Source organism: Zea mays, chromosome 1 (genome assembly GCF_902167145.1).
Source record: "Zea mays cultivar B73 chromosome 1, Zm-B73-REFERENCE-NAM-5.0, whole genome shotgun sequence".
In the NCBI taxonomy this organism is placed as follows: Eukaryota; Viridiplantae; Streptophyta; class Magnoliopsida; order Poales; family Poaceae; genus Zea; species Zea mays.
The window spans coordinates 240,026,535-240,040,502 of NC_050096.1; the positions used below are offsets into that span (position 1 = coordinate 240,026,535).

The window sequence follows — 13,968 nt, forward strand, 5'->3', positions numbered from 1 at the left end:
CCGACCCGGCACTATTAAACGGGCCGTGCTTCGGGCCGGCCCGTTAAGCACGGCCCATTTGGCCATCTATAGTCACAACTGAACAAAAGACAGAAGTATTCCATCTCTAAAAAGTTAGAACGAACCAATTCACCCTGGTTAAACGCCATGATGCCGTTGTTGGTGACTTCGAAATTCAAGGTCCAACATATGTTTCTTAACGAAGCCTCTGATATTATGATCTATTTTAAACTCTAATTTATAAACAATACTCTCTATAATGTAAATAGTGTATATAAACATATACATGATGATCAATGTGAACAAAACCTCAATGCCCTGTTTTCAGTTTAAGTTTGACTTTATACAATCTGGTCCCTTTTGGGTTGGATAGACTCGTGCGCTCGTGGCAGTAGCACAAATCCGCTCGTAACTCCAAACTCCTTTCCACATCAGCCGGCCTTCCTTCTCCATGCTTCTGCTGGCTTGGTTCCCCGTGACGACTTGCCAGCCGCGCTAGATACACACTCTTCATCACCCGGAGTCCCGGACGGACGCACACGCATCGCTTGCTTGTCGTTCTCCACTCCTCTTCCCCCGCTGCTCGCCTCTCGATTCCGCCTCATCGCGTCCGCGAACTCCATGTCCACTGCGACCGCGACCCTGGCCGCCGCGCGATCCCCGGCTGTCGCGCTTCTCAGCCTGCGCCGCCGCGCACCCGCGGCTGCCCCCATTCGCTTCCCCGGTCTCCGCGTCGGCTCTGGTTGCCGTCACATAGCTATGGCTTCCGCGGCGCACTCCCGCGCCCCCACCGACCCGCTTCCCAAGGTACGATCTCGACGTGGTTTCCCATCGACGCAAGCGCGCACTGTTTTTCTAGACAGGAGTGAAGGACGACTGTTGCTTTTTGAAAGGGAAACGCACTGTTGTTAGCTAGCTTGTTACTATCAGAGAGACTGTTGTGATCTCAGATATCAAATTGGCGAGGCGTTAGACATAATATAAACACAATCCGTCGTACCATAGGTCAGCATCGTGGAAGGACATCGAGGGGGACATGCGATCAGGCGGGTGTTTAATCCGTTTTCAAGAAAAAAAATCATTATCGAGGAAGCACCTTTTGGACTTAATTATCACGGCTAGCACAACACCACAATCCCATGCCTCAGGTGAGGCTTTACAGTGGATGCCTTTATATAATTGCACGGCAGTCTCCTCATTTCTGACTCTCATGATCTCATCTCATGAGGCGCAACAGTCAACTAGTCGAGTGGCCGTGTGGCGAAGTTGAGGCAATGCAATTTCTGCGTCTCTGCTGGGTTCAAATGAATACGATTCAGCGAAAGATGCAAACGTAGACTACAGAGTGTAAACCTACTGTACTGGTCGAACACAAAAACATGGAATAATTTCAAGATAAAAGGGGCATTTAGCACGGTTGTTGTATCTGAATCTAATTCTTATTATCATTTGCAGTATATATGATGAATAAACTTAATGTATGGTTTGCTTGATGTTTATATACTGTTTAAAACAGATTGTAGATGTGGCATAGGAAAAAAATTACTTACACGACAATAAGATAATTCAGAATGTAAAATAATTACACTCTTTTCCTCCCACCTCTATGTATACCTTTTGCTTTGTCCTGTGTGATCCCCCCCCCCCTCCCCAAAAATAATTTATGAGAGGAATTGAGTGACTCTTAATTTCCTTGTATTTCAGGGTGCTGATTTATTTTTCCGGGCAGTAATCTCGAACATGGAAAAGGTTTATTTGAGCAGGAATCCTACAGCCAAAACCATTCTGGAGCTTGTACGATCTTATGATGGTGATCACATTTGCTATGATCACTTTGCTTTCCGGACATTTGGGGTGATCACTAGCATATATTCAGTTATTGTGCTGCATAGTGTGAAATCTTGATATATTGATTACTGTAAGGATAAGTAATGTTTTTGTTAATTATAATTGCAGGTCAATGGTTATGGTATAAACTCACTTTCTGATTTTTTCACTGATTTTGGTTATTTACCTCGCGAAGAACTCAGATTTCCAGCTAAAAAGCTTAGGGCACTATGGTTTTCCCCGCCCACTAATGATGGCTACTCTGGAACTGGTACATATGGACCTTTGCCAAGGATATTCATTTCAGAACTTCTTGTGGATGAGTTGACTACTCAAAGCCAGGTAAATGTCTTAATTTCTATCACTTGATTCACCCATTTTTTGGTGGTAAAATGGATCACAATGAAGAACTGCGCAGTTCATTGATCAATACTTATGCTAAGGGAAGGATTTTGAAATGGATTCACATTTCAGAACGACATTGCATTTTGTAGCGGAAAAGTAAGGGTGACCAAGAAAGTCAAATCTCCCATATTGATTACAGTTTTGTTACGAAAGTAATTGTTGACATTGGAAGAGACCCAAATCACACACTAGCAAGGGTTAAGCTGATGGGTGAAGGTGGACAATTCACTTATATTCTATTCTAACACTCCCCCTCACGTCGAGCCTCTCTTGGATCTTAGACGTGGAATAGGAGCGAGCAACAATTATTTTATTTAATTGCGCTAGCCAGGATTCGAACTCATGACCTCTGACTCTGATACCATATTAAGTTGCATACACCAATCAATCCAACCCAAAAACTTAAGCTGATAGGTGAAGGTGGACAATTCACTTATATTATGTTCTAACAGTTAGCATGCCCGTGGTCGACACACGAACCCGGAGGAACGTAGCGGACCGATGAAACCATGAAATTGATCTAGAAACCAGTTAAACCGACATTGATCCTATTCTTCACCGGTAGACCCCCAAACACCTCCCGGGAAGACCCGTCAGGGAGAAGCACATGCAGGTTGTTGTAGGATCGGTAACGCCACCTAGAATGTCTCTAGATCTCACCGGGAGACCTGGCGAACAACAAGATATAGAGGAAAAAAGATAAAAGGAGTAGATGTATTTTTTATCGATTGGATGTTGAATACCTTAATCGGCCGTGATCCTTTCTTATATAGAGGGGGTGGTCTTATCCTAATAGGAAACACCGAATAGGATAGGAAAAACTTTTGTGCAACACCGAATTGCAACATGATTTCCTTGACTACCTCAAGGTCCTTAACAATAGGTTTGGCAAATACATTCAATAGACTCTCAAACACCTTTCGGAAAGATCCATCGGGGAGAAGCACATTGAGGTTGTTCTAGGATCGACAAAACCACCTAAAACGCTGCCAAATCTCACCGGAAAACATGGCAAACAACAAAATAGAGAGAGAAAAAAGGATAAAAGGGGTTTTTGATGTATCTTTGACCAATTGGATATTGGATACCTCAACCGGTCGTGATCCTTTGATATATCTAGAGGGGGTGGTCTTACGCTTTTTGGCAACTTTTCAATTCTAAAAACCGATTTGGAAACAAATTGGTTCAGAAAGCCAACAAAAGTTGGTCTAGCTGACTACCAAAGTAGGCTAAGCCTGGTTTTACATGGGTAGTCGACCACTATAGCAGGTCTGACAATAGGAAGCTGGCCTAGGTAGGTCCAGAAGGTGGCTTGGCCGACTTTGCACCAGGAAGCCAGATTGGCTAGGTTTTAGTGGCAGCCTAGTTGGCTTCATTGACTCAACCTGGCCAGGATGGAGAGTCGGCTTGGCCGACTACAAGCAGGGCATTATCCTTCTCCTTTGTTCCAATTTTGCGTGTTAACAGTAATTTTTGTTAGAATACAAGTGAGTTGCCCACATCTCTATATCAGCTTAATCTTTTTGGTTGAATTGGTTGATGCATGCAACTCAACATGGTATCTGATATTGTTATTTGATAATCTCGTTAATCATGTATGCTAGTTTGAAAATCAGACCATAAGTCAGAATTTCAGATATGCTATCAGGCAGGGAATCTGCTATTATTATCTGATAATAACTGCAGCTAGTCTTGCTTTATTGTGGTCCTTTAGTCTTGCAAATTTATTTTGGTTAACAAACAATTCATCAGATTTTTTGTCTGTACAGGAAATTATACATAAATACATTAAAACTTCTGGCAATGGAAATAATCATGCTGCTATTGCAAGTACATCTGGGGAGCTAACATGGGAGAAGCCCATTTATTCAGATTTCCAGATTTTGTCTAGGTACAATTTTAATGACTGTCTGAGAGCTGAAGCATATGGTGTTAACACAATTGTTTGAACAAATTAGTTTTCCATGTCAAATGATGAAAGATGGGAAGTTATCCTTTTGTTCATTTCTTTAATGGTGTTTCTGGTTCTGTCTTTTGTTTTTTTATCTTTACCTCATTGATTTTTGCACTTCCTCACTCTTATTCTTGGACACCAGGGAAAGTGAATATGCTGCATGGACTCTTGTTAATGGCTATGCACTAAATCATGCCACAATTGCCACCCATCGCCTAGAATCAGATATCAGAAGTATTAATAAGTTCAACAAATTTGTGGAGGACAATGGCTTCAAGTTAAATTCAGAAGGAGGGATTCTGAAAGGTCAGCTGTTGATATCTGTTCCACCCAGATTATATTTAGTAGCTAATGTCACCTGATATATTACCTTTAACTTGTGCTCTGTTTGATTACACAAGTTTTTGAAATCTACTTTGATGGGAGCATTACAGATCACCACATTTTCTGATACTTTAATTAGTAGTATAGTTTGATCATGTTGAAGTACCCATGTGTTTTTGGGGTAATAAGTACACTTGATCATGTTGAAATAATAATAAAATTTTAAGTATGTATCTGGCCCATCTATTCAGCCCCTATGTTGGATATGTGTACACATCAAGATCCCGTATCTTGTCCTGACAATGGCTGGTCTGGCTGGGTTTTCTCCAACCATAACCGCCTTTGTATGCTTGAATTGCGTATATAGTCCAAGGGATCAGTGTCCTTGCGCCCTGAGTTTATGCATTGGTCTCAAAAATAAGCGGTAGCAGGACTGTACATGAGGTCCTCTCAAATATTTTCTGGGTTTATAATATCCAAGGTGACCTAAATGTGGGAGTTGTTGATAGAAGTGAAACCCTGACCCTAAACCAGGGTTGGGTGATGTATTAATAATAGTGGGAAGTGGGCCTATGCCCAATACAGAGACAATCACACACAATACATCAGAATGCACACAATACATCTAACACCCCTGCAGTCGAAACTCTAGCCACGACAGAAATTGAGACTCGACCGAAACTCCTCAAATACCGACGTAGGGAGGCCCTTGGTGAAAATGTCGGCGAACTGAGAAGTAGTCGAGACTTGAAGAACTCGCACATCCCCGACGGCGACACACTCGCGAACGAAGTGGAGGTCGAGCTCAACATGCTTCGTGCGTTGGTGTTGGATGAGGTTGGTGGAGAGGTAAATAGCGCTGACGTTGTCACAATAGACAAGAGTGCTCCGCGTTAGCGGACTGTGCAGCTCCTGAAGTAGCTGACATAGGCACGCCGCCTCAGCGACACCGTTAGCCGCAACGCGGTACTCGACCTCGGCTCTGGAGCGGGAGATGACTGGTTGCCGCTTCGAGGACCAGGAGACAAGACTGTCGCCAAGGAACAAGGCGAATCCGGAGGTGGACCGACGTATGTTAGGACAACTGGTCCAATCGACATCGGTGTAGACAACGAGGTCGGTGATCACAGATCGTTGAAGGAGGTCGAAGTCGGTAGTTTCCCGGAGGTACCACAGGATCAGCTTCATAGCGGTGAGATGTGGCTCCCACGGGGCGTGCATATGGAGACACACCTACTGGACGGTGTAGGCGATGTCGGACCGGGTGAAGACAAGGTACTGTAGCGCCCTGGCTAGACTCTGGTAGCGGGTTGAATTCAGCCACCGGAGGGTCGTTGGAGGAGGAGACCTTGCCCTGAGTGTCCACTGGAGTCGTGCAGGGCTTAGAATCAGCCATTCAAACGCTTGTGGATGTCGACGGTGTACTGGCGCTGGTGGAGGAATAGGCCCTAGGACCGACGCTCGACGGTGATCCCTAGGAAGTGGTGCAGCTCACCCAGGTCCTTCATCGCGAACTCCTGCTAGATGGAGGAGATGATGCGCCGCAGGAGGTCGGGGGAGGAGTTTGTGAGGAGAGTGTCGTCGACGTACATGAGGTACGCAAGTAGTGAGAGAAGTCATCCACACAAAGAAATGAGAAAGGTAGGGGAAGGTGTCAGACTTACGGCGAAGGGGAAAAGTCCACAAGTAGTGAGAGAAGCCATCCAAAATGATGAGATAGTATCACGTACTGGAGATGTTGGGAATGGGGGATGTCCAGAGGTCACAGTGGATGAGGTCGAAGTGGCGAGTAGCGCGGGATAGGGAAGAGGAAAAGGGTAGGCGAGTGTGATGCCCAAGCTGACAGACATGACAAAGAGAAGTAGCATTGCCGGGGTGTCAGCGGTTGGAACACCACCGCAGGGAGTCGTGGAAGCCGCGCTGAGGGGAGGAGCGCCAGCGGCCAGAGCACCACTGCAAGGGTTAGTGGAGGCCGCGTCGAGGGGGGAGCACCAGCGGCCGGAGCACCGCTGCAGGGATTCGTGGAGGTCGCGCCCAGGGGAGGGGAGGGGGCCATGAAGGTGTAGGGGAGGGGGAGAAGAGGCCGGCGGCCAGGGAAGAGGACAACGACCAGGGCGGCCAGCCGGCAGCTAGGGGTGGGAGGAAGGGGAGAAGAGAAAGGGACCTAGCGAGATACCATGATAGAAGTGAAACCTTGTCCCTAAACCAGGGTTGGGCGATATATTAATAATAGGGGTAAGTGGGCCTAGGTCCAATATAGAGACAATCACACACAATACATCAGAATACACACAATACATCTAGTCATATAAGAATTCTCTCTCTATGGGGTTTGGTCAAGGATGTGATCGAGTCACAGATCATCATACCGACCTTTGCATTATATAGTAGCAATGTACACGATGAGATCATAGATGAAATCACGTAGGATCTTAATTAACTATAACAGGCCTCGATAGAAAGTAAGGTGGAGCTTCCGAGATCGTAGATTACTTGGATTTCAAAGTAAGGATAATACCCTACTATCATAGATAAAACTATCTATGTTTAATGTCCATCTCAATCTAAACTAAAGGAGACTAAGTTCGGACTATTCTGAATCCTAGTGAATGATGGCAATGGCAGAGGCTTAGTCATCACATAAGCTAACTGATCACCAGACAAATTAGGACGCATGTCGAGTTGTTGACGAGAAACTCACTCCTGTACAAAATGGTAATCCACTTCAACATGTTTCAAGCGACGATGAAAAACCGAATTAGCACATAGATATGTGACAATAATATTATCACATCAAAGGCTGAGCGTTCAAGGAAATGAGACACCTAATTTCATTAATAAAATTTGTGCCCAAATCAATTCATCAGTAGCATCAACAACTTTATACTCCGCCTCAGTACTAGAACGACTAAATCAATTCAGCAACAGCATCGGCAACAACTTTATACTCTGGCTCGATACTAGAACGAGATATAATAGGCTGTTTACGATCACTCCATGAAACAAGATTGCAAATATGGCATGGCCACAAGTACTGGGACAATCATCAGAATCACCAACCCAGTCGGCATAAAAAAGGCACTAAGCGCATCAATGAGCTAGACTTAGTGAAACACAACCTCATTTGAGGGGTATCATTAAGATAACGAAGAATTCTCTTGACTGTAGACCAATGGGATGTTGTTGGTTGAGACAAACTATGTTAGACTATTTCATTTCTGTCTAAGTGTTATGGGCCTAGAGCCTAGCCCATGTAACTCTAATATATGTAATACTCATCCCACTCAATGGATTAGGGTTCCATTTTCCCTAACATGGTATCTAGACTCTTACCTCCCTCTCCCACCCTAGCCATTTTCCACCAACCCTGCCGTCGTCGCCAACCTTCAGTCGTTGCGAGCCATCCGGCCGCCTGCCCCAGCCGCTGCGGGTGAAGGCCTAGCCTCTATCGGGCTGGTCGCCCCCTAGCCTGGTCATCCCTGGCCTAGGCGTCGTTGGCCTGGTCGCCCCCGGTACGAGAGCGATCGGTCCTCCACTCCCCCAGCAGGCCACAAGCCCACAACGCAGGCGCTGTCGGCCAGGCCGCCCCCGGCCTGGCCACCACTAGCTTTGGCACGAGCCTAGGTACCTTTGGCACAGCTGGCCTCGGCCATGATGATGCTGGCCTAGGCCTAAGCGCCCCACACCACTCCGCGTCCAACTTCGTGAGTGCCCACTCTACCCTGGCTGTAGCCCTCATGACTACTAAGGCGACAGTGGCTGTTGATCGGGAACGCGAACGTGTTGCTGCTCTCGCCTAGTTGCTGAGGTTGAGTGCCATATACTTGGTTCTCCCTACCTCGAGCCTCTCCCGAAGCCCCATGTGGTCAACCCCCCTTCAGCGTATAAGGCCGTTGGCGATGACCTCCACGTTCAGGCGACGGATGTCCTGGACATCCGATCTTTGGTCCTCGTCATCCTCGACCCGGCTTCCTCCACCCATGCCCGCTGGCGCAACCTCGTCCTCCTCATCCTGCAGCACTACACCCTGGACGACCACATTCTTGGTGACACGGTGTCCCTCACTATCCCCTCCTAGCGGCGGATGAATAGTGTGGTTCTCTCCTAAATCCTCGGGACGATCACCGTCGAGTTGCAAGAAGTCGTTTGCCGGCATGACAGCACTACCCATCAGACCTCGGTTGCCATTGAAGAGTAGTTCCTCTGCAACCACGAGGCTCATGCACCACCTCGGCGCTGGCTTCTGAACCTTCGTCTAGGGTACCTCTCCATCATCGAGTATTGCTGCCAGATGAAAGGCATGGTGACCTCCTTTTGTAACCTCGGTCAGCCTGTCTCCAATCGCACACTTATCCTCAACCTCCTCCGCGACCTCAATGAGCACTACAATCACCTCTGGACTTGGACCACTCTCTCAATTCCATTCCTGTCTTTTCACAAGGTTCACAATGACCTCATCTTTGAGGAGCTCACCAAGGGGGCGCCTCTTGGCTCTGATGCTACTACTGCTCTTTACAGCTCCACCCTCGGGGCTTGTCCTCGTGCCTGCCCTCTTCCACTCCTACGTTGGGGCGCTCGTCATCGCGCTCGTCTGTCCCTTCGGCCTCCGTCTCCACGCGCCCTCCCTCTCAGCCTAGGCATGGGGCAGGTGTGGGGTCTAGGGGTGGTGATCACCGTCGGAGGATGGTTGGCCGTAGGGATGGGGATGGCTAGGGGATGCCCCTTGGCCTCTCTCTACAACCCGTGGACTGGCTGTATCTTCATGTGGACAAGTCCATCCCCTGGTGGACCTTCACCATGTCTGCCTCCACCCTACCCGGCTCACTTGACGATGCTTGACCCGGGGTATCCTCTCGGCCCACTTCCCTTTGTGCCACCGGCACCTCAACCACCGCTTCTACCCCTATCACCCCACTCAGTTCCGTCCTGGAACCCGTGGTCTGTTGGGTGGGATCAACAGTCAGTTGCTAGCTCGTTCAGCACAATGACCCTGGCTCATGTTGTCACTGACTGGGTCACTTATTCCGACACTTCCTATCACACCACTATGGACCCTGGTATACTTTTCCCACCCATCTCTCCCATCTCATCCTTCACCTATCATTGTGGGCAATGTGAACATTCTCCTGGTCACCTCTGTAAGTGATTCGGTTCTTGCTAGGCCCTTCTATCTTCGCAATGTTCTTGTCATCTCTCATATCATTCAAAATCTTTTATCTGTTCATCAGTTTACCATAGGTAACTTTGCTCTATTGAGTTTGATATTTTTGGCATGTCCATAAAGGATCTCACTACTTGGAGCCTTCTCGTCAGCTATGATAGCTCCAGCCCCCTGTACACCATGTGGCTGTCTGCATCCACTTCTCCACCTATTACATCATCTTTGTCCTCACTGTAGTCGTACGGACTAACTACTTCCACTACTTGCCATCGTTGACTTAGTCATTCTAGCCCTAACATGTTGTCCTAGTTGTGTAGTAGTTCAATCATCTCTTGTACTAGGGGCAACTCTAAGCATCTATGCCATGTATATCAGCTAGGTTGTCATGTTCGATTTCCTTTCCCTAGCCACTCTCAGGATGTGCATAATTTTGATCTCATACACTGTGATTTATGGACTTATCCTATTATCAGTGTTTTGGGTTATACATATAATCTTGTGCTCTCATTATTCGCGGACTTTTTCCTTGCGTTCAAAGTCCGACACATTTGCGACTCTTCTGCACTTCTTCTCTTGGGTTTCTACTCAGTTTGGTCAAACCATTATGGTTATCCAGTGTGACAATGGCCGTGAGTTTGATAATTCCTCTTGATCATTCTCCTCCCATGGTGTACAACTCTGGATGTCCTGCCCTACACTTCTCAGAATGGCAAGGCTGAGCGCATGATTTAGACTACTAACAACATCATGCGCTCTTTACTATTTTAGTCATCCATTCTTGTTCACTACTAGGATGAGAGTCTCCACACAACCATCTATCTCTTTAGTTGACTTCCTACTAAGGTGATTCACACCTCTATATCCCACTTTGCTCTTTTTGGCACCACTCCATCCTACGACCATCTTCGTGTTTTTAGTTGTGCCTACTATCCTAACCTTTCTACCACTACTCACCATAAACTTGCCCCTTGCTCCACCCGTCGTGTCTTCCTCTGTTACTCTCGTGATCACAAAGCGCACCAGTGTCTTTGACCTCACCACTTATCGTCTCTTCGCTATGGATTTCCTCTTCTTGCCCCCTCCCGGTCCACCACTGACCGCCTTATCAAGTTGGACTTTCTTCTTGACCTTAACCCTGTAGCTCCCTCTAGTTAGCCACCCTTTGTTTTTCCACTTGCAGGTTCACCCACGCCGCTCCCGCCTACGGACCTGTTGCATCCGCATGGCACCTGTGCCCCTAGATTCCCTTTGGGCTACCTACCGCCCTCAATCGGACCTTGTGCCCCCTCCTCCTCCCGTTGGCCTCCGCTGGATCGCTGGCAACCCTGTCTATGCACTCGACTTCTCCGACATGTGGTTGACTACGATGACACGTTCAGTCCAATGGTGAAGCCGGCTACTGTCTATGTCGTTCATCAGCTGGACGTCAAGAATGCCTTCCTCCACAGGACTCTTACAGAGACTGTTATTACAGTCAGCCTATCGGTTTTGTTGACTCTGCTCATCCTGACATGATCTGCAAGCTCAACAAGTCTCTCTATGGTCTGAAGCACCCCCACGCTTGGTATAGCAGGTTTGCCACATATTTACTCTCGCTGGGCTTTGCTAAGGCTAAGGTGTCGTTTGGTTCACGAAATGTAACGTAAATGATAATGGTAACGATTCACACTCGAATACCGGCGGTAACAAATTTGAATAAGGAGGTATCCATTTGTAGTGTGGTATCGATTACGGTTGGACTTAAACAAACATGATTTAACGTTATCGGTTACCCATTACGTTACCAATATGTGAACCAAACGGCACCTAAGTCGGACACCTCTCTGTTCATCTACCGGTGTGGCAGTGACACTGTCTCCTCTTGTATGTTGATGACATTGTGCTCACTGCCACTTCTTCAGGCCTGCTGCACCAGATCATTATTGTCCTTCAGTACGAGTTCGTCATGAAGGGTCCTCTTCATCATTTTTTGGGGATTGTTGTTGTGCGTCTCCTAGATGGCTTGTTTCTTCAGCAACGCCAATACACCCCGGATATCCTACAGTGCGCTGTCATGCTGGGTTGCAAGCGATGTGCGACACCGGTGGACATGCAGGCCAAGGTCTATGGCGACAATGCCCTATCAGTGACCACACTACCTACCACAACCTTGGCGATGCTCTTTAGTATCTAACCTTCACCCAACCTGACATTGTGTATCATGTCTAGCAGGTCTATCTTTACATGCATGATCTCTGGAAGCCGCACCTGAGCGCGGTCAAGTGGATCCTTTGGTACCTTCCGGGTATGTTGACTATGAGCTCCATCTTCAGTGTTCCTCACACATGAATTGGTCGTCTACACCGACGCTGACTGGGTTGTGTGCCCCGACACCCGCCAGTCTACCTTTGGTTACGTGGTGTTTTTTTGGGGCCTACCTCATATCTTGATCCTCTAAATGTTAGCTCGTGGCCTCCCGCTCGAGCACTGAGGATGGGTACCAGGTTGTCGTTAACGGGGTGGCTACGGTGAGTTGGTTGCGCCAGCTCCTCTAGGAGTTTCACAGCCCCCTCACTAGGAGCACACTTGTTTATTGCGACAACATCAATGCCATTTCTATCTATGAACCCCGTTCAGCACCAGAGCATGAAGCATGTTGAGATCGATCTTTACTTTGTTCATGAGCGTGTTGCTGTTGGGGACGTCCATGTTCATCACGTCCTGACAAGCTCGCAAGTTGTGGTGTTTGTGTGTGTTTGTAAGGGCTCTTCCCTTTTTTCCTCCTGCACAGCTCTCCTGTGTGTTTGAGGAAAGGATTATGTAATAGCATATCTTAAATATTTACTGCATGCAGTATACAAGTTTTTCTGTTGTTATTCCACATATTGTAGAGAAGCTAATCTGAATGTTTTTTTCTGTGTGTATGTTTATGATCGATAGTGAGTCCTGATGGTCTCCTTCAACAAAGTTCAACAGTAGCTGACTCATCATTGTTTACGTTTGCTGATGGAATAACTGAATCTATTCCTCGATCATACATTGAATTTGCTGAACGTCTCCTGTTACCACAGTTCAAAGATTTACAAGATGAAGAGGTTTGCATAATTTTCTCACTGATTCACACTGCTATTGTACATGACACTAACATTGAAAAGCATGGCTTAGAATTTTGCAAGTCGAATATTTCTGTTTCCTACTGATAAGTTAACATATGGGATGCTTTGCTTTAACCTGCCAGGTTACTGTACAAATGTCATTCTGTTCTGAATCATTAATTTGCCATTATAACTATTACCTGAATAGTTAGTTCTATTACTAAAATATTTTCTCCTGAATATCTCTGATAATCATTTCCATTCATTGTTCTATTTCTGTATTGAACTTTTGGGGTGTCCTGTTTACATGTATTATGATTCCCTGAAGCTATCTTATGCTTCACTCAATTGCTCTTTACCTGCATCAGATGCCTTATCTGCTAACAAAATTCCCGTTTGTAATTTCTGCAGGTGAAAGAATACCACAGGCGTGATGGTTTTGAGGTGGGCAATGCGGACAAGATATTCGAAAGTACATCGAAGGATCAGCTGACGCGGAGATCTGCATGAACAGTGAACTCTAGATCTGCATATGACCCCGTGAACTCTCTAGATCTGCAAACAACCCAGTGTGCCTCTTGGAAGTGTGTTGGTGACTGTGAAATGATTGTACCTACTTGGGTGAAATAAAGCATGGGAGTCAATAAAAAGTAACTGTTTCTTTATTCTACATCTGTTGAATCCAAAGAGAGAATTAGTTACTGTTTCCCTTCCTTTGGCCCTACAATCTATCATCATCCATATCTGGGAACTTTGGCGTTCGTGTTCCAGAATAGACATGGCGTCTGCACTAAGGCTGGCTTCAACAAGACCCTCTAAAGGGTCCTGTATCCTAAATTTAGAGGACGAGGACGTCCTCTACTCCCTTCAGCAATGTCCTCTAAACGGTCCTCTAAATTTAGAGAACGTTGCTGTATCCTCTATATGTAGAGTTTCTCTAAACGGTTCTCTATCTATTTGAATACTTTAAACAACCGGTTTAATAAAACTAAAATATGTAAAATATATTTGAGAGTATGACAAATACGTATGTACAAAAATTAAAAAATTAAAAATGACTTTAATATAGGTATTTACATATAGAGGACGTGATTTAGAGGACGTTGTTGAAGAGAAAGTAGATATAGGAGATGGAATCTTTTAGAGAAGACTGTAAAGGACGGATATATAGGATGTATATAGAGGACGTTGCTGGAGATAGTCTAAGGACTTCACCTGCTTCT

The 13,968-nt window shown here is 46.2% G+C and overlaps 1 protein-coding gene across 4 annotated transcripts; it reads left to right on the forward strand.

Annotated features, from left to right (window-relative positions):
* Positions 1-243: 243 nt before the first annotated feature.
* LOC100276862 (uncharacterized) lies at positions 244-13,454 on the forward strand. 4 transcript variants are annotated; one of them, XM_020549388.3, is made up of 9 exons: positions 244-807; positions 1,705-1,854; positions 1,957-2,169; positions 4,002-4,123; positions 4,329-4,492; positions 11,573-11,772; positions 11,883-11,955; positions 12,591-12,745; positions 13,157-13,454. In XM_020549388.3, exons 1-9 carry the CDS (start codon positions 622-624, stop codon positions 13,253-13,255), a joined length of 1,362 nt encoding a protein of 453 aa, XP_020404977.1. In that variant the 5' UTR covers positions 244-621; the 3' UTR covers positions 13,256-13,454. The 4 variants fall into 4 exon arrangements, with proteins under 4 accessions (XP_020404977.1, XP_035821526.1, XP_008670820.1 ...); XM_035965633.1 differs by having other exon boundaries at positions 1,705-1,794; XM_008672598.4 differs by lacking the exons at positions 11,573-11,772; positions 11,883-11,955 and having other exon boundaries at positions 1,705-1,794.
* Positions 13,455-13,968: the final 514 nt, after the last annotated feature.